General features: G+C 43.2%; 1 protein-coding gene across 1 annotated transcript in view; it reads right to left on the reverse strand.

Moving 5' to 3' along the window:
- The window catches only part of DNER (delta/notch like EGF repeat containing), a 333,590-nt gene that overhangs the window by 159,157 nt on the left and 147,225 nt on the right, over window positions 1-27,208 (reverse strand). The window contains 1 exon segment of the mRNA XM_007453261.1: window positions 5,870-6,015. Within this exon segment, the coding sequence (XP_007453323.1) occupies window positions 5,870-6,015 (146 nt within the window).

Below are 27,208 nucleotides of genomic sequence, written 5' to 3' on the forward strand. Positions count from 1 at the left end.
CCTCGCGTTATGCGGGCCTCTCACTGTTGTGGCCTCTCCCATTTGCGGAGCGCAGGCTCAGCGGCCATGGCTCACGGGCCCAGCCGCTCCGCGGCACGTGGGATCCTCCCGAAACGGGGCATGAACCCGCGTCTCCTGCATCGGCAGGCGGACTCCCAAGCACTGCGCCACCAGGGAAGCCCTATTGTATTTTATGCTGAAGAAAACCATGGGACCCAGGTTGCTGAATTTTCTAAGTCTCTTTGGAAGGTCTTGAGAGCGGTGACCTCTAACGTCTTGGTTGATTTCCATGGCATTTCACAAGGTTAGCAGCATCTCATTTCAGGCTCCACCCCAGACCCACTGGTCCAGATCTGCACCCACATGTGCACATTAAACTTGGAGAAGTGCTGAACCAACAGGTCATGAGGTCAAATCATCTCAACCTGATGATGCCTGATTCTTCCCTGCGGTAAACAGTAAAACTTTACATGAAGATGCTAAACAGGCACTAAGACTCACGCTGAAATGCTGAAGGTCCCGCTAGAGGCCACACTGCCCAGCAGGGGGAGCCCTGGAGCAAAAGTCCAGAAATCTCCCTTCATTCTCCTCCTGCCTCTACTATGAATTAGCTGTTGGGCTTTGGGCACATAGCTTAAATCTCCCTTAGACCTCGGTTTCCTGGTGTTTAAAACAAAATAGGTGAAGAGGCCTCTAAAATCACCCTCCACTCTAAATGTTATGACCCTAGAAACGTCACCAGCGACATAATCCTCACCCTAACATATTTGGAATGCCACCAGCCAATAATGCCTCCACAACTGTCTGTTAGCATGGGGAGATACATTTCAACCTTCTGAGAAATGCTGATGCCAAATAGAAACTTGACAAAACATCTACCTTTTGGGACATAATTCACAATGTTTTAAAGTAATTTATAATAAATGACTCAAAATGTTGTCATATTTTTGCGGCAGGCAAAGATATGATCATCCTTCAGTCTGTAACATAAAAGGCAGCAATGGCTCTTTAATTACATTAGCACCAAGAATTATAATTTAGACACAAGTCCATGAAATTCTAGACGAGCTGATCCTTGACCACTGAAACAGCAACAACTGGGCTGAACTTACTTTTTTTTTTTTTCTTTTTTCTGTTTGCCCATTTCCAAGTTTTAGATAATTTTTCTTTTTATTTATTTAGTTAACATCTTTACTGGAGTATAATTGCTTTACAATGATGTGTTAGTTTCTGCTTTATAACAAAGTGAATCAGCTACACATATACATATACCCCCATATCCCCTCCCTCTTGTGTCTCCCTCCCACCCTCCCTACCCCACCCCTCTAGGTGGTCACAAAGCACTGAGCTGATCTCCCTGTGCTATGTGGCTGCTTCCCACTAGCTATCTATTTTATGTTTGGTAGTGTATATGTGTCCATGCCACTCTCTCACTTCGTCCCAGCTTACCCTTCCCCCTCCCCGTGTCCTCAAGTCCATTCTCTACGTCTGTGTTTTTTTTCCTGCCCCGCCTCTAGTGAACTTGCTTTTATGATCTCTGCATTTAGTCTGTTTCTAATATTTATTATTCTATTTTTGTTATCCATAAAAGTACTTTGTCTCTCAAAGGCCCACAGAGTGGTTTCTGCAAGTATAATCTGTGGGAGAAATCACCCATCTTTTATTAGCAAATAAATGTATCTCAAGACACCTTCATTTTGGCATTAAGCATCTATACTCTGGCTCAGATGCTTTTAATGAGCATTGTCAATAAGCTATTTGTTCAGTCAAGAGAAGGGTCCCCCTTCCCTTAGAAGAATAAAGGAGTCTTTTTTTCTGTCATGTCACTAACCACTGGCTCATCAAGTATTTTCCCATCCACTAGTGTGCTACTCTGACCCTCTCTTGCTGTGTTTTGTTCCCTACTTAAAGGAGAAATTCCTCTCCGGTGCTGGCAGAACCATGGGGGACCTAACCCCACTATATACCAAACAGAACTTTTAAAAGCCACTCCACACTCTGTCAGCTGCTATTTTAATGCTCAAAAGGATACAGTGAAAGCCTTTCCTTTGATGCTTTGATGGGCTTTCTCATCTACACTGTCACCCCATTTCTTTCTCACAACCCTACCAGGTCTCAGGCCCTTTTCAAGGTCTCATGAGGGGCCTTTTATTCACACTGATGACGGTAGAAGAATTAGCTCTCAGAGAAGTGATGGACGAAGGAACGTGACGCCTATTTCTGCCCTGCGGCCCATTGCTACTTTCTAACCTAAAGAGGAGTTCGCCAGTGGTTTCAGACCAAGAAAAGAACGGCATCGAAGATTCCCTTTGTTCACATTATTCTGACCTATTTCTTTTTTAAATGATAGGGAAAGGATTGGCAATACTGCTTAAAATGCGCCTAAGGGGTTCCAGCAACATTCTGGATCACACAATCTGTGGGAAGGCCTTAGATCAGAAAATATAATCTGATCCATGAGCGTATAAAACAAATACACCATGTCCTTTTCATGTTCCCATATTTACCAAACATATAACTCAAATTACATATCTAACTGAAAACCTAGAGAACTGGTTTCCCATCACATCTTTGTTCTTTTATTCATTCTGTTCGTTTAGTTCAGAGGCAGTTTTTGAGCATCTCCCATGCAGAAAGCACCTTGCTAGTTGTTAGAATGGATACCAAGGGAACCAGGTGTGACTCCTAATATCAAGGAACTCAGCATCCGAGATGCCCCTCGGAAACTCCCAATGATCCCACGTCTGAGCTGGATGTTTCTCTGGGCTCCCAGAACACACCTACAAGACTCTCCCAAAGCACACATTCCCACTGCTCTAATCCATGATTTAGTGTCCAGCTCCCAGCTCCCGAACCTTCCAGCTCCTTCCCAAAGGGCATGTCTTATACGAGCAAATGTGCATCCCCCAGAGCCTAGGGCAGTACCAGGCCCATGACAAGCAGTGACTCCGCCCAGGAAGTGGCATGTGAACTAAAGTGAACACAAATAATAATGCATGTATGAAATAAAAGCATAAACCAAATGTCATGTGTCCCATAAGAAAAATAAAATGTACGGGGCCTGAGAGGAGGGAGCTTGCACTGGGGGACGAGGGACAGCTTCCAGAAGCAAAAAGATTTTGAGCTGAGCCTGAAATATATTTGGGCAGGTCGGAGGGCAGGGGGCAGAGTGCAGCTGAGCATTCCAGATGGAGGAAACAGCATGAGCAAAACCAGGGAGATGCGAGAGAGGAATCGGGGCGGGGAGGGCGGGACGTGCAGGGGTTGAGAGAGGGGCTGAGGCTGGAAGCTGGAAGGGTGACCAGGCGCCCAACTCACGGCTGGCTCATCGCTCCGCTCTGTTAGTCAGAGCTGAGGTAAACAAACCTCAGAATCGGGAATTTACTGGGAGCCCTACGGAAGAGGCAAAAGCTTTTGAAAAAGGGAAAAAGATGGAGAGGCATGCTGATAGCAGACACACAGGCTCCTGGAAGGACAGTGTCCCCTACCTAGACCACATGGGGTGTAGAGCAAGGACAGCAGGTGTTATCAAGCAATAGATAAAGCAACCGGTTCAGGCCAATGACTTATTTCTAAACCCGGCCTAACCGGAAACACTCATCTGTAGGAAGACCAGGACTTCCTAGGGCTTGAGCCTTTGCCTGGTACCCATAATGGAGCTGTGCTGATATTAGTATGGATTCCAAGGCTTTTGAGTCATGTTCTCACAAAAAACAAAGCACTCTGGCAATGTTTGCCAAGTTACGTGCCAGGTGCTTAATACTGCTACTGCCTTTGCAATGAGTCCATTCTAAGCCACCAGGCAGAGCCTCTTACCTAGAGCTTTCACGCACATGAGACCCCCAGGCAGGCTGCACGCCACCAACACGCATGTGTTAAGATAACAGGGTGACTGCTTTTCAGATTTAAAGTTTCCCCGGAAGGGTCATCCATTAGAAGAGAAAGCGCACAAGAAGTCTCAACCACTGTGTTAGCCCGAGGTTCTAAACACAGCCCTCGGTTCTTCGATGAAGACATTTCTCTTTCACCAATATGATCTTTTCAAGGGCTAATCAGGCCGCAGAACTGTTCACTGGGGATGTTAAGAATGAATTTGGGCAAGACCCGTGTGCCTCCGCTTTGCAGCCTCACTTGCAGGGTCTGACCTCTTCCACCTCGAGCAGTTGCATTCCTCAGCCTCTCACGTTCACCTCTCCTAGAACCTCCTTATCAGATAAGCTCCCCACTGCTTCCATCTGACATAGCTTGAATCTCCCAATCAGATTAGTTCCCCACGGCTTCCACGTTTTTTGTACCCCTCCCTAGCCTTGATGGTCATAGAAGAACACTCAATACCCTTTACTTTGTTTCTTTTTGCATAGAAGGAGTTGATAAATAAAGTTTCCCCTCAGGACAGAAAAGAGGCAAGCCCAAGTTGGCCGAAAGAAAACGGGATCTACAGGGCAGGCTTGGCTTGTGAAAGAAATCTCACGCTTCACCTCCTGGCTTCACGCCAGTCACTCTCCCTTCCCCCAGGGATTTGGTTGTGGCTTTGGTTTACCCTCGTGCCCCTTTTCAAAGATTTATCAGAAATTATTATCCCTGCTACTTTCTTGGGCTCCTAACCACATTCTGCCTCCTACAGGGGGCATCTTACGAGAAAATGGTATATTTAAGCCCCTGCAATATTACACCTAAGACACATGAGCAGTACTTGCAAGTGTCTTCAACAGCCCTTTTGTCCATTAGCCCCAGACCTCTCACTTGTCTAAGTTCACACCACTGTTACTGCACGTGCTGACATTACCACAAGGAGGTGGCACCAAAGAAAATTTACCTGTGTTACCCTTCACACTGGTCTAAAATAAACCATGCTCTTTGAGGGATCTGCGGAACCCACTTTCACGTAGCACAAACCTCAATATAAATATGTGCAGAACTGGGGAGAGGGGACTGGAGAAAAAGATGCAGGAGTTGGACGTAGCAAGTGGTGAGACGGATGGGCGTCCCCCAATGGAACAGGGCCCCTGCTAAGGTGCAGAGTCTCCCTGTCTCACCCTGATCAGGTGGAGCTTGGACTCCACCTGTCGAAATTGTTCTAAGGGAGCCCTATAGTGATGGAGACTGGCTTCCAGGGTGGCTGGTTCTTTCCTGGTCTGACTCTTGGTCCCCGTCACTCGGGACATGGCCTCAGCCCCTGCCCCCTGCCCACGTGACCTCAGCTGCTAAAAAGAGGAGGAGACAGGGCTCAGGTCTTCCAGAGTTGATGGCGCTGGTCCACGAAGGCCAAACACAGTGAGTCAGCCTTCTAGCCCCTACCTCCTCCCCCTTCCTCCTCTTACTTTTCCCTTACTTCTGTAACTCTGCTGTCGGCCCTGGAGACGTGCAAACTCTAAGGAGGGAATCAGGTCGCAAGTGGGAAGGAGATGACTCTGTCTTAGCTTTTCTTTCTTCCGCTTCTCGATTCTGCTACCAGATATGATAATACTTCTCACAAAATCCTTATGTGACACCAGAATGAGGAGGCCCAGCACTGCACAAATTTTTTAGTACTTTGTTTAAAAATTATATGGAAATTTATCTATATGTTGCATACAAATAATTAAAACCAGAAATTCGGGAAGACATTCAGCAAATGCACTTGCTCTCTCCACCTTCCTCCTTTATATATATATATACACACACACACACACCTACACACACATATGTATATGTGTATGTGTGTGTGTATACGTGGGTGTAGGTGTGTGTAGATGTGTGTATACGTGTGTATATATACGCGTTTGTGTGCGTACATATGTGTGTGTATATATATGTGTGTGCGTGTGTTTATATGTAAATATAGTCTCATGTAAATATATATTTTTAAAGCTCCCAGGTGTCCCCTCACCTCTGAGGGCTTCGTGGTGCACCTTCCTCTTCCCGAGCACTCCAAGTCGTTTGCATGGCTTTCCCCTGGTGCACAGGTGCTGGCCTTCACCACCAGAGTCAAGCGCAAAGCCACGATAGATTTAGTAACAGAATCATTCACAAAACCTAAAAGAAAATGGGACAATAGTAAATGTAAAGGCAACCAACATTCCTCTGACAAGACTATGACTACAGTTTACGCGACATTCAAGTACGGCAAACAAAACAAAATGCATAAGTTAAGCCAAGGCATAAAAGCGCGTGGCTAGTGGCCATTCGGACCTCGGGCCTTTAAGGTAGGCCACTCTTCCCAAGCATCATGAGGGATGCCGGTCGCCAAGGAAAAGGAGCGCCAGGCACTCCGTCATCACCTTAGCTGCTCTGCTTTGCTCCTGTTCCTGCCCTCTGTGGGCCACCCTGTCTCTGAATTCCATCCCTGCATTAGCACCTTAGAATTCTCTCTGCTTTTGAACCCGTCTTTTCCCCGGCGAGCCACGTGCTTGCATCTCCCTACTCTCTGTCTTCCTGGCTGCTCTGAATAGTCGCAAGCACTAAATCTCCCCTACCCACCCTGCTATGGGTCTGCCTGAGCAGCTCAGTGCCCTCAACAGTGGGCATGCAACATGGGTCACATTCTATGTTGGGTTTTTTCATAAATATCTACTTGATCACCAATCTGACTGTGCTGTATCAATTTCAGTTATGTGGTTTTAACCATCTAATAAAACAGGACCAATCATAGTTGAATACTGATCACAAGAGCATTAATGTGTCATATTTATCACTGAATGATCTTTATGTCAAGTGCAGCTATTTGTACATAGTTGGTAGCAATAAATATGGAATAAATAATAGTCTCCAACTGGCATGAAGAAATAATACTGTAAGTATTGTGCATCAATGATATAATTATTTCATTAAGAGAGTGTACCTTTTTCTAATAAGAATATTCATTTATTTAGGAATGATTTTTAACTTCAAAATGAACAACTTATAATTAACCACCTGCATCACCCAGGAGAAAGACTCCTGCATTACCCAGAAAAGGTGCTTAAGACAAGGGGGTGGAAATGATTCTAGACAGCCATGCCTCTCTAAGCCCCAATTTTCTTTTTTTCTAGGACTCTTTTCACATCAAAAAAGAATGCTTTTTATGATGACAGCTGGACACAAGCAGAAAGTGAGGCTGTCTGGGCAATGGGGCAACATGATCACCTTGCTCCCTGGACCCTAAGGAACATCCAGGGACAACAAATCTGCAAAGGGCAAAGCACTACATTGGTGCAAGAGATGTTTTTAACAGGCAGAAGATGGGTTCAAAACAGCAGCAGAGGATTTAATCCTGTTCACAAGCATCAAGGTTATGTTGGGAAATTTGCGCAAGTCAGAGTGGAGTGGAGACACACCTCAACTTCAAGCTTGGAATCAGGAGCCACATATCTCTTAGTGTCTCGGTAAAGACAGGCACTGCTGGTCTGACACGGAGTAGTATTTCACATCCACAGAGAACTAGTTGCTTTCCTCCTAAGATTTGCTATTGAAAACTTTATGGTAAATTGGCTTTGGGACAGAATGAAAAGGAAGGTTTAGGCAAACACACCTCCTTTGTAGAGCTTTCTACTTCTCGGTCGTGGTCCCGCATCACACAGACACCTCAAACCTCCTCCCAGCGCCTGCAAATGCCCTGCACATTCCAACTCTGTAAACGTTTCCGTGGTGCCTCTTTGCCTGGAATACACTGTGATCCTTCTTCAGTGATCATAGCTCAGTTCTCATCCTGTTCACAAGCCTTTCCCCAATACCCAGCCCCCTCCCAGCTCGACCATGTCCATCTGCACTCAAGTACATACTGTTACGTCCAGGTCCCTGATTATTTTACGTCTTGGACGGTTACTCGTCAAAACACCTTTACTGAAACTTCCTTGAGGGCAAGGGACAAGTCTCAGAGAAGTGGCAAGTAGGAAGTCAGGATACAGGTACACATAGGACCACGGCAGTAAAGACAAGTCACAAAGAGGAGCTTCCAGAATGTGCTATCATCCAACAAGTCCACTTGGAAGAACAGCCATCATTAGAATACATAAATTCCAGTTTACTAAAAAAATTGCTTATCAACTTTGATAGAGAAATAGAGTCTGGTACAATGTAGGAGTGCTACCAGAATTCTTATTTTAAAAGACATTTTTACACATAAAGTAGTGGAGGTAAAATCAGGTAGTAATTATAAAGGTATTTTTCATCTCTTTGCTCTCTTCTCTAGCTTCACATTATTTTATTTGAAAAATCTATACCATCTGTCTCCTTACTTAGAGACATTTAGATCACAGAATGCTCTATAATTCTCTAGAAGAGGCCTCTCTCCAAAGGTTATTTTAAAAATTCTTTTCAACTGTTAAATTTGCTGAGCCAGGAGAAATTCAACTGAGGTGGCCCTGAACCAAGATGGCAGAGTAGAAGGACGTGCGCTCACTCCCTCTTGCGAGAACACCAGAATCACAACTAGTTGCTGGACAATCATTGACAGGAAGACACTGGAACTCACCAAAAAAGGTACCCCACATCCAAATACAAAGGAGAAGCCACAATGAGATGGTAGGAGTGGCGCAATCACAGTAAAATCAAATCCCATAACTGCTGGGTGGGTGACTCACAGACTGGAGAACACTTAAAACACAGAGTCCACCCACTGGAGTGAAGGTTCTGAGTGCCACGTCAGGTTCCCAACCTGGGGGTCTGGCTATGGGAGGAGGAATTCCTAGAGAATCACACTTTGAAGACTAGTGGGATTTGATTGCAGGACTTCGACAGGACCGGGGGAAACAGAGACTCCACTCCTGGAGGGCACACACAAAGTAGCGTGTGCATGAGGACCTGGGAGAAGGAGCAGTGACCCCATAGGAGACTGAACCAGACCCACCTGCTAGTGCTGGAGGGTCTCCTGCAGAGGCGGGGGGTGGCTGTGGCTCACCGTGGGGACAAGGACACTAGCAGCAGAAGTTCTGGGAAGTACTCCTTGGTGTGAGCCCGCCAAGAGGCTGCCATTAGCCCCACCAAAGAGCCCAGATAGGCTCCAGTGTTGGTTTGCCTCAGGTCAAACAACCAACAGGGAGGGAACCCTGCCCCCCCCCATCAGTAGTCAAGTGGATTAAAGTGTTACTGAGCTCTGCCCACCAGAGCAACAGTCAGCTCTACCCACCACCTGTCCCTCCCATCAGGAAACTTGCACAAGCCTCTTAGATAACCTCATCCACCAGAGGGCAGACAGCAGAATCAAGAAGAATTACAATCCTGCAGCCTGTGGAAGGAAAACCACATTCACAGAAAGACAGACAAAATGAAAAGGCAGAGGACTTCGTACCAGATGGAGGAACAAGATAAAACCCCAGAAAAACAACTAAATGAAGTGGAGATAGGCAACCTCCCAGAAAAAGAATTCAGAATAATGATAGTGAAGATGATCCAGGACCTCGGAAAAAGAATGGAGGCAAAGACCGAGAAAATGCAAGAAATGTTTAACAAAGACCTAGAAGAATTAAAGAACAAACAAACAGAGATGAACAATAAAATAACTGAAATGAAAACTACACTAGAAGGAATCAATAGCAGAATAACTGAGGCAGAAGAACAGATAAGTAACCTGGAAGACAGAATGGTGGAATTCACTGCCACGGAACAGAATAAAGAAAGAAGAATGAAAAGAAATGAACACAGCCTAAGAGACCTCTGGGACAACATTGAACGCAACAACATTCACATTATAAGGGTCCCAGAAGGAGAACAGAGAGAGAAAGAACCCCAGAAAATATATGAAGAGATTATAGTCGAAAACTTCCCTAACATGGGAAAGGAAATAGCCACCCAAGTCCAGGAAGCACAGCGAGTGCCATACAGGATAAACCCAAGCAGAAACAAGCCGAGACACACAATAATCAAATTGGCAAAAATTAAACACAAAGAAAAATTATTGAAAGCAGCAAAGGAAAAAGGACAAATAACTCCCATAAGGAGTTATAAGGGAACTCCCATAAGGTTAACAGTTGATTTCCCAGCAGAAACTCTACAAGCCAGAAGGGAGTGGCATGATATACTTAAAGTGATGAAAGGGAAGAACCTACATCCAAGATTACTCTACCAGCAAGGATCTCATTCAGATTCAGCGGAGAAATCAAAAGCTTTACAGACAAGCAAAAGCTAAGAGAATTCAGCACCACCAAATCAGCTCTACAATAAGTGCTAAAGGAACTTCTCTAAGTGGGAAACACATGAGAAGCAAAGGACCTACAAAAATAAACCCAAAACAATGAAGAAAATGGTAATAGGAACATACATATCAATAATTACCTCAAATGTAAATGGATTAAATGCTCCAACCAAAAGTCACAGACTGGCTGAACGGATACAAAAACAAGACCCATATATATGCTGCCTACAAGAGACCCACTTCAGACCTAGGGACACATACAGACTGAAAGTGAGGGGATGGAAAAAGATATTCCATGCAAATGGAAATCAAAAGAAAGCTGGAGTAGCAACACTCATATCAGATAAAATAGACTTTGAAATAAAGAATGTTACAAGAGACAAGGAAGGACACTACGTAATGATCAAGGGATCAATCCAAGAAGATATAACAATTACAAATATATATGCACCCAACATAGGAGCACCTCAATACATAAGGCAACTACTAACAGCTATAAAAGAGGAAATCGACAGTAACACAATAACAGTGGGGGACTTTAACACCTCACTTACACCAATGGACAAAGGAAAACAAATAAGGAAACAGAAGCTTTAAATGACACAATAGAGCAGATAGATTTAATTGATATTTTTAGGACATTCCATCCAAAAACAGCAGATTACACTTTCTTCTCAAGTGCACATGGAACGTTCTCCAGGATAGATCACATCCTGGGTCACAAACCAATCCTCGGTAAATTTAAGAAAACTGAAATCATATCAAGCATCTTTTCTGACCACAACACTATGAGATTAGAAATCAATTACAGGGAAAAAAATGTAAAAAACACAAACACATGGAGGCTAAACAATACGTTACTAAATAACCAAGAAATCACTGAAGAGATCACTGAAGAAATCAAAGAGGAAATCAAAAAGTACCTAGAGACAAATGACAATGAAAACACGATGATCCAAAACCTATGGGATGTAGCAAAAGCAGTTCTAAGCGGGAAGTTTATAGCTATACAAGCCTACCTCAAGAAACAAGAAAAATCTCAAATAAACAATCTAACCTTACACCTAAAGGAACTAGAGAAAGAAGAACAAACAAAACACAAAGTTGGCAGAAGCTTGTGGAGGAAGGAACACTCCCAAACTCGTTCTATGAGGCCACCATCACCGTGATACCTAAACCAGACAAAGATACTACAAAAAAAGAAAATTACAGACCAATATCTCTCAAGAATATAGACACAAAAATCCTCAACAAAATACTAGCAAACAGAATTCAACAACACATTAAAAGGATCATACACCATGATTAAGTGGGATTTATCCCAGGGATGCAAGGATTCTTCAATATACACAAATCAATCAATGTGATACACCACATTAACAAACTGAAGAATAAAAACCATATGATCGTCTCAACAGATGCAGAAAAAGCTTTTGACAAAATTCAACACCCATTTATGATAAAAAGTCTCCAGAAAGTGGGCACAGAGGGAACCTACCACAACATAATAAAGGCCATATATGCAAACCCACAGCAAACATTATTCTCAGTGGTGAAAAACTGAAAGCATTTCCTCTAAGATCAGGAACAGGACAAGGATGTCCACTCTCACCACTGTTATTCAACATTGTTTTGGAAGTCCTAACCACGGCAGTCAGAGAAGAAAAAGAAAAGGAATGCAAATTGGAAAAGAAGAAGTAAAACTGTTTGCAGATGGCATGATACTCTACATAGAGAATCCTAAAGAGGCCACCAGAAAACTACTAGAGCTAATCAATGAACTTGGTAAAGTTGCAGGAGACAAAATTAATGCATAGCAATCTCTTGCATTCCTATACACTAATGATGAAAAATCTGAAAGAGAAATTAAAGAAACACTCCCATTTACCACTGCAACAAAAAGAATAAAATACTTAGGTATAAACCTACCTAGGGAGACAAAAGACCTGTATGCAGAAAACTATAAGACACTGATGAAAGAAATTAAAGATGATACCAACAGATGGAGAGATATACCATGTTCTTGGATTGGAAGAATCAATATTGTGAAAATGACTATACTACCCAAAGCAATCTACAGATTCAATGAAATCCCTACCAAATTACCAATGGCATTTCTTACAGAGCTAAAACAAAAAACCTTCAAATTTGAATGGAGACACAAAAGAGCCTGAATAGCCAAAGCAGTATTGAGGGAAGAAATCGGAGCTGGAGGAATCAGACTCCCTGACTTCAGACTATACTACAAAGCTACAGTAATCAAGACAATATGGTACTGGCACAAAAACAGAAACATAGATCAATGGAACAAGATAGAAAGCCCAGAGATAAACCCACGCACCTATGGTCAACTAATCTATGACAAAGGAGGCAAGGATATACAATGGAGAAAAGACAGTCTCTTCAGTAAGTGGTGCTGGGAAAACTGGACAGCTACATGTAAAAGAATGAAATCAGAACACTCCCTAACACCATACACAGAAATAAACTCAATGGATTAGAGACCTAATTGTAAGACCAGACACTATAAAACTCTTAGATGAAAACATAGGAAGAACACTCTTTAACATAAATCACAGCAAGATATTTTTTGATCCACCTCCTAGAGCAGTGGAAATAAAAACAAAAATAAACAAATGGGACCTAATGAAACTTCAAAGCTTTTGCACAGCAAAGGAAACCATAAACAAGACCAAAAGACAACCCTCAGAATGGGAGAAAATATTTGCAAACGAATCAATGGACAAAGGATTAATCTCCAAAATATATAAACAGCTCATGCAGCTCAATATTAAAAAAAGAAACAACCCAATCCAAAAATGGGCATAAGACCTAAATAGACATTTCTCCAAAGAAGACATACAGATGGCCAAGAAGCACATGAAAAGCTGCTCAACATCACTAATTATCAGAGAAATGCAAATCAAAACTACAATGAGGTATCACCTCACACCAGTCAGAATGGGCATCATCAGAAAATCTATGAACAACAAATGCTGGAGAGGGTGTGGAGAAAAGGGACCCTCTTACACTGTTGGTGGGAATGTAAATTGATACACTCACTATGGAGAACAGTATGGAGGGTCCTTAAAAAACTAAAAATAGAATTACCATGTGATCCAGCAATCCCACTACTGGGCATATACCCAGAGAAAACCATAATTCAAAAAGACACATGCACCCCAATGTTCACTGCAGCACTATTTACAATAGCCAGATCATGGAAGCAACCTAAATGCCCATCGACAGATGAATGGATAAAGAAGATGTGGCACATATATACAGTTGAACATTAGTCATAAAAAGGAACGAATCTAGGTCATTTGTAGAGACATGGATGGACCTAGGGACTGTCATACAGAGTGAAGTAAGTCAGAAAGAGAAAAACAAATATCGTATATTAACGCATATATGTGGAACCTAGAAAAACGGTACAGATGAACCGGTTTGCAGGGCAGAAATAGAGACACAGATGTAGAGAACAAACATATGGACACCAAGTGGTGAAAGCGGCAGGGGGGGGGGGGGGGGGGGGGGTGTGATGAACTGGGCAATTGGGACTGACATGTATACACTGATGTGTATAAAATTGATGACCAATAAGAAGCTGCTGTATAAAAAAATAAAATAAAATTTAAAAATAAAAAAAATGCTGCTTAAAACAATAAATTAAAGCCTTCTCCTGATTCAGTCAAAAAAAGAAATTCAATTGAATGGGCAGTTTAAAATATGCATGATACAGTTTTCTAAACAGTTCGCTTCCATTTCCTCAAAGAACATTTCCTGCGCTCACTTCTACAAACCCAGCACTGTATTAGATTCTAAGGTTACAGAGAGAAGTCACCCTTCGTTTGTGCCACTCCAAACTTTGGTCAAGAGCAGTGGTCCTTAACTAGTTTAGAAACCAGACGCTTTATATTTTTGCAGGCGCTTTTTAATTTTTGTAAATAAGGTTTTATTAGAATATAGTCTATTAATTTATGTACATATTGTCTGGACTTCTTTTGCACTATGACTGAGTTGAGTAGTTGTAACAGAGACTGGATGGTCCACAAAGTCTAAAATATTTACTACCTGGAGCCACACTGAAAAGACCTGTGACCACCGTGGTAGGCAGTGGGCATACATGGAGAAAAGATGGATGTCATATATGTCCTCGTGGAATTTACAGTCCAGCAGGGAAAACCAGAAGATAAAGTAAGCGATACAGTAATCTGGGTCAGGAGCAACTGACCTAGCCTAAGGGGAGCAAGAAAGGGTTTCTAGGGAAAGCGTGGTGAGGCTGAGTTTCAAAGGATATGTGGAAACTCATCAGGTGAAGGAAAAGGGAGAATAGTGTCACGATCAGAGGAAATAACTTTACATATGTATGTATGTATGTGTGTGTGTATGTGCACATGTATGTATGTAACATAATTTCTCTCAGTACTTGGTGTTGTCCTCAGTACATTCTGGTTTTCAATGTAGTTGACTACCCAATAATTATTGCTTAAAAGCCCTTGACTCTGAATCTTTAGGGAAGATACCTTCAGCTCACTCCCTTCCAGGGGTCCCCCATTGCACAGTGAGCCCTAGTTCTAGAAGTGATTCGAGATGCCTCAGGGCAGCAGTGGGAACACTCCGTTTGAGCACGTGAAACACTCCATATTAAGACAGTAAACAGGTGACTTCCCTGGTGGTCCAGTGGTAAGGAATCTGCCTTCCAATGTAGGGGACACGGGTTTGATCCCTGCTTGGGGAACTAAGATCCCACATGCCGCGGGGCAACTAAGCCTGTGGGCCAAAACTAGAGAGAGAAAAAAACTCACACGCCACAACTAGAGACAAGCCCGCACACCATAAGGAAAGATCCCACGTGCTTCAACAAAGACTCCAAGTGCCGCAACTAAGACCTGATGCAGCCAAAAAAAAAAAAAAAACACTAAACAAATTTCTTCCTGAAAGCCCAATATACACTTGGGAGTTTAGGTATATTATTTCTATTTATTTATTTATTTTTTGCAGTAAGCAGGCCTCTCACTGTTGTGGCCTCTCCCGTTGTGGAGCACAGTATCCAGACGCGCAGGCTCAGTGGCCATGGCTCACGGGCCCAGCCGCTCCGTGGCATGTGGGATCTTCCCGGACCGGGGCACGAACCCGTGTCCCCTGCATCAGCAGGTGGACTCTCAACCACTGAGCCACCAGGGAAGCCCTAGGCATATTATTTTAAAAGACTCCTTAAGTAATTCGGACATGTGCTTCCACTTAAGAACCACTGGTCTGATAGAAAAACAAATCTAAGTCACAGAAGTAATGTTCTTGTTAAGGTAACGATCACCTTGAATTATAGGCACGTGAGCCTCTGAAACCACACTGTGCCCATCTATTTTTGAAAGTCTAGGCAACTCTGTGATATTTAGGTGATATTCGTATTCCCTCCCTCATCATAAGTCTCTGAAGTTCTTGGAGACAACTTTGATAAAAGTTTCTACATTAGCTTTACTTGTTTAATAAGACTGAGTATTTGGGTCCTAAGATCCCTTAGTAAACTCTTAAAGAAATCAGTCTTCACAGCAGTGTATCACACATTACTACATGATTTCTGATTATGTCACTTAATCCCCCCAAATGAGTCAACAGCATAATAAGCACGTCATCTTCAGCAGCACTCTGTTCACGGGAGAACGGTGCGCGGCGGCTCCTTCCAGGTACAGGTGTCATTTCAGTAAGTTGTTTGCACCTCCCTTTGATCACGTCTAAGGGAGAATGCTTGGAGTTCTTCCTAATGAAAAGTAACCCTGTCCATTTTAACTCTCCTCAAACTGCAGCTGGGTTAGAGCAAAGTAGCCCTCAGGAAAGCCCTCGTGCCAAGCGCAGGAACTGTGCTCTTTACAAAGCAGCAGCAGGAGGAATCTGAAATAAAATAGAATTCATTTTTTTTTAAAAAAAAGAAGTTCTTTGGGGCTTTATGGGTGATCATTTGAGGGTTGTTGAAAAGCCAGTGTGATTTCTTTGACTCAGCCCTCAAAACGGTGGCATTTCTAACACGCTTATAAGAAATGCCAAGGAAATGATCACAGTTTTTTTTCTCTTCCTTAATGGTATGAAATCAATACATGGAACATAATTCCTGAGACAGGCCTGAATAAAAGGCTTGTCCTCATTCAGAATTCCAAGAACCATAGGCCAACTGACTAACTAAAGACAAAAACCGGTAAAGTCAGAGTGACGGTGACAGCCCAGTTCTGTCCACAGAGCTGTTAGAGAATGAGCTTTTGTCAACACCTGCACTTTCTATGGCCTTTTCAAAAACTAAAGAACTGATGCCACATAGGAGGCTATGAAGTTGCTCCAGCAAAAGCATGTTTTAAATTATAAGCAAGAAAGGGGAGGGGCTTCCCTGGTGGCGCAGTGGTTGAGAGTCCGCCTGCCGATGCAGGGGACACGGGTTCGTGCCCCGGTCCGGGAGGATCCCACGTGCCGCGGAGCGGCTGGGCCCGTGCCAGGCACTGGGGATACAATGTGAACAAGACAGACAACATCAGGGAAAAGGGGAGATGTTGGTCAAAGGGTACAAACTTCCAGTTAAAAGAGAATAAGTTCTGAGGATCTCATGTACAGCATGGTGATTATAGCTAGTAAGACCATATTATATACTGGAAAGTTACTAAGAGAGTAGATCTGCAATGTTCTTACCCCTCCGCCAAAAAAAAAAAAAAAAAAGAAAGGGGAATGGATAGAGGAGAAATATAAAAGGGAAAGGGAAATAGAAAGAAGGAAGGAGGGAGGGATGGAGGAAGGAAGATTGAAAAAGAAAACCAAAGCACGAGATAGAAACTGCATGAGACAGAAGAAAAGGAGACACTAATACAGAAAGACAAGGAAAGCAGAAATGGAGAAAAGAAAATGAAGGCTGTCCAGCAAAAGTTTCAGGTGTTCTCCCACCGTTTTTTATGGAAGGACATTTCATCATCATCTCATGTTCGTGCCCTTAGATTCCTCATTCCAACCACAACACGTGTAAAATGAGAGTTCTCTGAAACAGTTCATGGATAAACATTTGTTTGAATCATAACTGTGTTCAGTCCAAGTCTATGATTTTGATAATGAGGCCAAAATACTGAGTCCCTCTAAGTGGAGAGACTGTGCATTCTGTGTGCATAACCCAGCTGTGGGGGGATGGGGCGGGGTGGAGGGCCACCCAGGACAGAAGGAGAGCTGAGCTCACTCAGCAGGCGATGACTGAGCTCCAGGTAGCAGGCAGCGTTTAGGTTGGGTCCTGAACCAGCGCCCAGATGAGGACAGAGAGGCAGGAGGGGCCAGATTAGAGGGGGTCTCGTGACCCTTAGGGCAACAGGAATCCACCAAAGAGTGTGGAAAACACAGGATTTATGCTTTTTCAAAGATCACGTTTTGGAGGAAGAGCCAAGAAGACTTTTGTAAGGATTGGATGAGGGAAAAGAAGGAATCATACATAGTGTGGCAACGTCGTGTGCAGTGGTACTAGAAAGTGACCAGGATGTCCGCTGTGGGCAGGTTAAGTCAGAGATTCTGATGAGATGCGCCCCTCCACACACACGCAAATGGAGCGGCCAAGCTGGTGGTTCAACAGAGGACATAGGTAGTGAGGAACACCAGGGCTGAGGATTTAAATCTGGGCCTCATCTGAATCTGGGGGGTTCTACACCATTGGGACAAAAGTGCACTCTTAGAGAAGAGAGAGAAAGACCAGAGCCCAGAACCAAGCTTTACAGGCCAATATTCACAGAATAAACTTAGTGTTATATCGATAAACAGAGATTGGACCAGACCAGAATCATACTAGAAAATTTAACTAAAAACAAATATGACTTTTCCTTAGTACGCTTGATTAAGAAAAGATTTCTGGGCTTCCCTGGTGGTGCAGTGGCTGAGAATCTGCCTGCTAATGCAGGGGACACGGGTTCGAGCCCTGGTCCGGGAAGATCCCACATGCCGTGGAGCAACTAGGCCCGTGCGCCACAACTACTAAGCCTGCGCATCTGGAGCCTGTGCTCCTCAATGAGAGAGGCCGCGATAGTGAGAGGCCCGCACACCGCGATGGAGAGTGGCCCCCGCTCGCCACAACTAGAGAAAGCCCTCGCCCAGAAACGAAGACCCAGCATAGCGAAAATAAATAAGTAAAAAATAAAAATAAAATAAAAATAAATAAGTAAATTAATAAACTCCTACCCCCAGCATCTTCTTTAAAAAAAAAAAAAAAGAAAGAAAAGAAAAGATTTCTGCACCATGAAGGAGATAAAGAACCACAAGGAGGAGACTGCGGTCTGTGACAAAGAAAAATGTCTCAAGGACACCATTCAGCTCAATGGTTCAGAGGCTGGCAAAGGAAGGGAAAGGGGAAAGATAACACAGCACTTGAAAGGTCCACTTCTACTCACTACACAAGAGTGATTTCCCTAACGAGTTTTAAAACAATAACAAGGAAAACTCTCTCCAAAGATTATCCTGGGATCTGTTAACACCCTCAAGTAACTAGTTACGATGACAAATAAAGGCTGGGTTTCCTTCTCTGCACGTCCCCACTGCCCCTAACTCTTGCAGGGACACACACAAACACTCTGTCGCACCCTCGGGCCCACACTGTGCTCATTAACACGGTAATAAAATGTTCTGCCATCATTACAGTCCTTTTAGAACAGCGACTTTGCCAAACTCACTCCCTTGGTGCCAATGAGAAGGGAGCAACTGAAAGGGGACCCTGTCATTACCTTTGGGATGGACTCTGGTCCAGTATCCATTAGAGAGCACGAGAGGGTTGGCTCCTGGCCATTAACTGTTCATCTTACCACTTGGCTTCTTCAGTATTGAGACCAAAGAGTCTTAAATGGACTTAGTAGTTGAGGTCTCATTGGGATTAAGAACAAGCGAGATTTGCATTTCTTACTTCAGTGGTTTGGCTATTTTCTTTCCTGTTAAAGGGAATGCATACATCCAAAATAAAAACTCTGACCGTTGGAAACAGCCTGCTGAGTTTTCCTTTTAAGACTTGGCGAGTCATTTGGCACAAAACTATAACCTATAAAAACTGTTCACAGTCCAGGAAGTTCCATGGCTGGCACCAGCTAGGCATGAAAGGTTTAAAATATCACAGATCCAGCTCCAGCTGGAGACCCAGGGCTTTTGCGTTAACTTGGGCATTGGGAAGGCAAACACCTCCAATTCCCACGATTCGATTCGCAGAAGCAGGGATAAGATGGCGTCTCTGCGCCAACTCTTTAGGAAGGTGGGGTGGAGGTTAGTGCAAAGCTTAATAAGCCAGTCAGGATCCCCATGGATTTGTGACTCAATACCTGGGGGTTGGGAAGCAAAACCTGAGAAATAAATCATCTTTTGATAGTATCTGGCCAAAGGCAAAAAGACAGCTTGACGCAGGGTACAAACTTGAACCTAGACCAAATCCAGGGCAGCATGATGCTAAAACAAGGCTTACTAATACACCTCCTGCTACAAGAACACAGCTGTCCTTCCACTGCATGTATGCGGAATGCAGTCAGACCACAAGTTAAGGGGGAAAAGTGAAGGAACACTGAAGAGCTGTCACTACACCCAAATACAGTTACATTGATGCTTCATTCGCTGGAGAACCTGCCTGGCCACACCCACCATCTTAGACCTCACCCAAGCTCTTTCTACCTTTTCTCAACAAAGCTTTCTTTGGATTTCCTTGTGAAAGTCTGCATTCTGTTGTTCATTTGCTTGTTTGCTTGCTTTGAAGCTTTGCTGCTTGCAGCAGTAAATTGCTTTTTGGAAAATTCACCTGTCCAGAAACTCTCATTTCTGTGGGTTCCTAAGTAAAGGTATGGCCAAAAATGCTTTCAGAATTCGAGACACAATGGCACATAACAGCCACGATCCAACTGTAATACTTTTATCACTGCCACTCATTTAAATCATCAGGTAGACTGCACCTAGCCAGATGACTAGGAGAAGTATATATTAAGTCGTATCATTTGCTCTAAAGGGAAAAAGAAATTGTAAAGATAATGGGAACATATAGAAAAAAATACATACAATCAGCTTGCTATTCCCTGAAGAGAGATTGGTTTATGCTCCACAATCTGTCAGATAGAGCAGCCCTCAATACCTACTTCCCAACTTTGCCAATATCTCAGCAGCCCCCTCTCTCTATCCATCCTGCAGAGAAAACTGAAAATTCAATATGAAACACAGGCTGACAAATTGAACACAAAGGTTTAGGTTAAGAGTTCTTAGGTTGACATTCTATACTTTTCCAAAACAAGTATCTATTCCCACAGTAAAGGGTTACTAGCCCGGAGTGCTACATTTTTGTTTAATTTTTTCAAGATAGTCACCCTACCACATTCCTTTTTCTGCTAAAATTAAACTAAATTATTTGTCCTGAGTAAGACCTGAGTATCTGAACCGTGGGAGGTTGCCCACTGTTATCCATTCTCCCCATATTCCTTTAATAACAGAATTGGGAGTTTTTGCTGGGAACAACTGGGTCACCCAGCCTCTCCTCAGTGACTTGGGGAGAGGATGCACAGCACTCCTGTGTTATACATTTAAGAAGACAAAGCAAGTGCTCTTTTTAAGCCTTTCCCCCTTCCCAGTGGCTGATATGCCACTGGGGCAGCCAGGGCAGCCAGTTTGAATCCAGAGTTGGGATCTGTGTGCTGCCCTCCATCCTGGACCAGCTACCTCTAGATTGAAACACTGAAATGGAGCAAAACCCTATGGTCCTTCCCCACCATGTCCCCTGCCTGCATTTTGTCTGTAGAAAAACTTTAGCCAAAAAACAAGTTTATTCAGAGAAGTGAGAAAATGCATAAGCAAAGGAAAACCGTCAAACAAGACCAAATAACAACAGTCTAGTCATTAAACAAAGTCAAGGACCTTAAGTTCCTCTTCAAGGGCTACAGATAATATTCTGAGCCGTATCCTCTGAGCTGTCTTGTAGATACCGAAAGCCCCACCAGGTGGAGGAAGTTAACTACGTGATGACCAGGATACAGCCACGACGTCAGCTGCCACAATTCCGAGAACTGGCTTCAAAGAAATGGGAACAAACCGACTCCAGAACTGAAGATTAACTGTCCTTAAAACAATCAAGATGGGGCTTCCCTGGTGGAGCAGTGGTTGAGAGTCCGCCTGCCGATGCAGGGGATACGGGTTCGTGCCCCAGTCCGGGAAGATCCCACATACCGCGGAGCGGCTGGGCCCGTGAGTCATGGCCGCTGAGCCTGCGCGTCCGGAGCCTGTGCTCCGCAACGGGAGAGGCCACAACAGTGAGAGGCCCGCGTACCGCAAAAAAAAAACAAAAAACAAAAAAACAAACAATCAAGATGACGCCGATCAGACCACCGCATGACCAATTTCAAGATGACGGTCAGAGCTGACTGTGCGGTTTCTACATGTACCCCCTCCCCCCTCTGCCTATACACCCCTGAAAATCCCCTTTAAAAGCTCTTGCCCCGACTGTCAGCGGGGAGTCCATCACCACCACCCGCCACCCCTGCTGTGGCCGGCCTCCAAAATAATGCAAACTTTCCTTTCCACCAACCTTGCCTTTTTATTGGCTTTAGAGAGGCAAGCAACCTGACCCCACTTTCTGTAACAACATGACCGAGAAATTAACATGTAACTCGTTTAAGCCACTGTATTCGCGAGGTCTCTCCAATACAACAGCTTAGACTGCACCTTGACCAACACAGGCCTGCAGAGGAACCACATCAAACTCCTTCCCCTGTGCTGCATCCCCCCCCCCCCCTACCACTTGACTCAGCCGGAATCATCATTTAGCTACGACTTAGTGTTCCAAACTGACAACATACTAACTCCATCACTTCCCCCCTCCCTCCTCTTCCTTAATATTTACAAGGTAGGGTTGGCCATCAAAGTGGCTCAGCTTATATCAGACACAGGAAGAGTAGGAGGGAATTGAGCACCAGTTTAGGAAAAAATACTTAATATTATTCCTTTAATCACACAGGGATATTATAAATATATATATATTAACAGATGAGATATTCTAGAATTGGATTTTAACATTTTATGTACTCTGTATATAGTATATGTTTCACATTACAGAAGTGGGTAATTGTCCACCATATCCATCCATTAATTCCAAGTGAATGCCTCCTGATTAGCGGCTTTACAGTAAATACTAAAACGAGTAACCGTGTGCTGACATGAGGGTAATGGGAGATTACACCAGGCTCTACCACCAGGTGGTCTGAGTTCTTACCAGCTCTGTGACTTTGGGAGAGATATTTACATCCTTCATGCCTTGGATTCCTTCTCCCTGAAATAGAGATAATAACACTACCTATTTTTTACCGTGGTTGTTACGATTAAAGATCTTAACATGGGCAAAGGTTTTAATACAGTGAAGCCTATGATAAGGACTCTATAAATCATTACAATTATCATCATCCCCACCATTGTCTCAGTTAGCTTGGGCTGCTATAGCAGAATACCATAAGCTGGGTGACTTAAACAATAAATATTTATTTCCTACAGTTCTGGAGGCTACAAATCTGAGATCAGGGTGCCCGCATGGTCAGGTTCTTGGGGAAGACACCCCTTCCTGGTTTACAGATAGCTGCCTTTTCTCTGTACCCTCACGTGGTGGAGAGAAAGCGCTGGTCCCTTCATCTCCTTATCAAGGCACTAATCTTACAATGAGGGCTCCATCATCATGCCTCAATCTAACTCTAATCACCTCCCAAAGGCGCCACTTCCAAATACCACTTACTGGGGGTGAGGGTTTCAACATATAAATTTGGGAAAAGAGGGACACAAACATTCAGTCCCTAGCAATCAACATCACCATCATCACTACCATTATCACCATCATCATCGTTATCTTCACCTCCATCATCGCCATCACCACCAACAACATCACTATCATCATCAACACCATCATCACTATCATCACCATCACCACCACCAACATCATTATCACTATTACCACCATCATCACCGTCATCCACAGCAATACCGACAAACAACATCTATTTAAAGTTGGGTCCTGAATGAAACTTAGACTTGTGTAGGTCTGAAAAAAAGGCTCTGGGAAAATATGTCCCCTGAGGAAACAGCAGAGCCAAGATGCAAGCAAGAAGGTCATTTAGAGAGTCAAAACTTTGAAATAAATTTTTATTTAATTATTGCTACTTTTAAAAATGATAGCTAGAATTTTAAGATAATGTCCAAATAAAAGTACCTTCATAATAATGTGACTTAGGTTATCTGCCATTTTGAATAATTCATGCCTAGGTTCTATTTTAAGAAGCTAAGCTCTAGGCTTTACTTAAAGTTGTAATATATATATATTTTTTATATATATATACACACACATATATATGGGTGAATAAATGAGGTATGGCTACAGTTTATAGGATTAAAAGACATTTTTTTTAAAAAAGTATAACCAGCAATAACACAAGAGACACTGGCCAATACAATGGCATAATGTTATAATATATTCAAATTATAAAATCCTCTTTGGAAGCAAAATTTACAACTAAGCCTGTCAAATCTCTCTATGTGCCTATTTTGGGCATTAAGTAATCTCCATTTAGAAAAAAAAATTCTCATTGCATATGAAAACCACTTCCTAATTGGACACATTTTTTTAATGCCAGTTCCTGAATACCCATTGGTAGAACATGAAAAGTAATTTGTGTTTTCCTTTGAAATTTTGTTGGCTCACACAGAATATACAACTGAAATTCCTCATTTATTTAATCTCTTTTTCAATGTCTATCTGATCACCCTTTCATAATCAGAATTACATGACTTAGTCTTCCATTAGTACACTTTCAACTCATCAACTACTAGTAAATCAATTGCTAAATTACTGTAGAATTCATATACAATGAATGTCCATCATGTCCAGTCATTAATATCCAATGAATGCATCCTGATTAATGACATTATCATGAATGCCAAAATAATTAATCACTTCTCTGTGCTGATGTGAGGGTAATGGGAGATTATAAATGCACAGCTAATTGGGGCTACAGATGACTTTATAACATTAGGAAGCCAGGGGATCGGGTCTTCAGAGGAGCTAACATGAAAAGCTGTTGACTGACATGTTTACCTTCTTGGCTGCTGTGAACATGATCTTGCGATTGCCTTTGTTCTATTACATCTCTTTGCTCCGCTTTGATTCACAACCCCACATTTAAGTGGCCACCGACAAGACTACCTGGTAACTTCAAGGTCATATGGAAGATGGGACCTGAATTTACAAGTGTTTGGTGAGATTTCTAATTTGAGATGCATATGCTTCTTGAATTATGCACAACAACTTTATGTTTCTGTGCGGGTATTTATTGCACTAAAAATAGAATGAGCCAGTGTATTTCAATAATGCCCCAATGTGTGCCATGATTTGAGGGGAAAAAAAAATTGGGAGGTATGGAGAGGTTGACTCCAATTCAGCCTGTTTGGCTGGGCTATTTCTAGCTCCTATTAGCATTTTCATCACAAGAAGAGTCACACTGTCTGTCCTCAAGATGCTCAGAGGCAGCCTTCCCTACCTGCTTCATTTTCAGGAGCTCCAACAAGGTCTCCACGACTAGGGCCCTCTCCTATCTGGCTCACAAACCCCTGGAATCAGAATTACCCACAGAGTTTATTTAATAAACTGTTATTTCTGCTCCACCCTGACCCAGTGAAGCAGAATCTCTGGGGATGTGGCCACAGATGCCTGTGGGTTTACCACTCTCCCAGATGTCTGACTGCCAGGTATGGAAGCTGCTGTCTTAAGAATGACTTCTTTACTGCCAAGTTAAAATGCACGTGTTTCAGTAGGGACCTTACACAGGATGAATGTGTTTATCAGCTCCTTCCCTTCAACAGCTCCTCACGGCCACTAGGATCTTCACACTGTCTCCAGAGCCCCAGCATGTGAGGCCATTTGACCCAGCCTCCGTCTCCACCACATCTCCCCCTCTCTCCCCCTTGCTCTCCGAGCTCCAGCTTTGTGGCCTTGCTGCAGTTCCTCTGAGGCTATGCATTCTCTCCAGCCACAGGGCCTTTGCACATGCAGTTCCAGCTTTTTGCCTGGAAAGGTTTTCTCACTGCCTCATTAATAGCTCAGCCAAAGTCATTTTCCTTCAAGGTAGCGATCCCCACTGTCCCAAGGTTAGGTCAGATTTTTATTATCTACTACACTGACAGCACGTGTGCTTATCACAATTGTCATTTCCTATTTATTTGTAAAATTATTTCCTTACTACCTGTCACCCCATTAACACATAAAATTCACGAGGGCCGAGATTTTTGTTCGTTTTGTTCATTGCTCTATTGCCAGTGCCAAGCAGGTAGCTAACTCAGTAGGTACTCAATAAATATTCTGGAGAGGAAAGAAAGTGGGGAAAGGAGGACAAGCAAGCTGAGTGTGGTGCCAGGTAATAACTGGATACAAGAGGGACAAAGGAGCAAAGAGGAACAAAGAAAAGAAAGCTGGTAGTGACGGAGACCAACTTCCCTGATCTCCTGCTCTATAGCTCACAGCCTCCGTGGATGCAGTAATCAATAACAGCACTGACCACGGAGCTGAGTGGCTAAAATCTCAGCCAGTAGCTGCATGAACACAGAGCCCCAAACCAATTTAGGAGGCAAGCCTCATGCTAAACCATGCCCTACTCCAGACTACAAACAATACCACCAATCATCCTGCTTCGGGGGCTTACCAAGAAAAAATGAATTACAGATTGTCCCAGTTCCCAATCAACTCTCTTCCGAAATTAAATTCTTTAGTTCAATGTTACCATCAGCTCAGTGGGTTGAAAAGGGTTTCCTAAATCTCTCCCAGAACAGGTTTTATTTACGCTTCAGTCTTTACGAAAGTCCTGGGAATACTATCCGATCGTCGATTCTTTCTGTAGCAGTCAATGTAGCAAATTAAAACTTCTCTCCATCTCCCTTAGAACCTTTACTGTTCGAAATCCCAATCTGTGTTTGGACAGGCTGCCTTCACTACTGGAAAATCTAACAGGAATCGCAGTATGTAAGGCAGAGGTCCAATACAAAACAAAACAAAACAGACCTTTGTTCATCTGTTCCCATCCGAAACAAAGAATGATTGGACAGATCACGTGGGCCTCCGTCTTCTCGAGCTGCCATTTCTAACGCTGAGTGTAGGCCCGCCCTGGTTGAGGGGCTGCCTGCCACCACAGGAAGAGACCCAGTCCCCCAGTGTGAAATTCAAGCTTTTGAATCAGGCTTGTTTGCAGAAGCCAATCACACTTTCATATTCTAAAGGAAATGCTTCTTAAAATAAAAACTTAATATAAAATTAATTCATTAATTTGCTGATTGTTTTGCATTCATGAATGTTATGTACTATATTCTCCATGTAAATACGAGCGTTATTTCCAATTCTAAAAACTGTTTCTTTCCAAACTAATTGCTCAGTCTTATGGGTCCCCACATGCTCCCTCCCACCTGCTCCAAGCTGTATACCTTTTTATAGTTATCCACCTATCAAGTCCTTTAAACCACATATGTGCATATACACATCTTTGCATCTCTGTATGGGTGAATCTATGTACAAATGAGCATCTGTATATGTGTATATACACAAATGAGCATCCGTGTGTGTGCACATGCAACCATGTGTGTCTTATACGTACCTATGTGCACCTCTGTGTGTACATATGTATGATGGATGGACGTAGGGGTCTGTGCATCTACATAGCTCAACAATGTATTCTTTTTTTAAATATGTATTTATTTATTTATTTATTTACTTTGGCTGCACCGGATCTTAGTTGCGACATGCAGGCTTCTTAGTTGAGGCATTCAGGCGGGATCTAGCTCCCCGACCAGGGATTGAACCCGGGCTCCCTGCATTGGGAACACGGAGTCTTACTCACTGGACCACCAGGGAAGTAAGTCCCTCAACAACGTAGTCTATAAAATAAGATCACGTGCACAAAATCTAAAACAAGCCCAAACCAAATGTTTCCGAGGGCCGTTATTCCCTTGCAGGAGGTCTGTCTGATTAAATCTCCAGGACAGCTGATTTTGACCCTTCAACTTCACCACCAAAAGTTACTCCACAGTTTTCACCATATTATCCCACCACCACTGTCACAACCTGCACTTCTCCTGCTG

Source organism: Lipotes vexillifer, unplaced genomic scaffold (genome assembly GCF_000442215.2).
Source record: "Lipotes vexillifer unplaced genomic scaffold, Lipotes_vexillifer_v1.1 scaffold471, whole genome shotgun sequence".
NCBI classification, from domain to species: domain Eukaryota; kingdom Metazoa; phylum Chordata; class Mammalia; order Artiodactyla; family Lipotidae; genus Lipotes; species Lipotes vexillifer.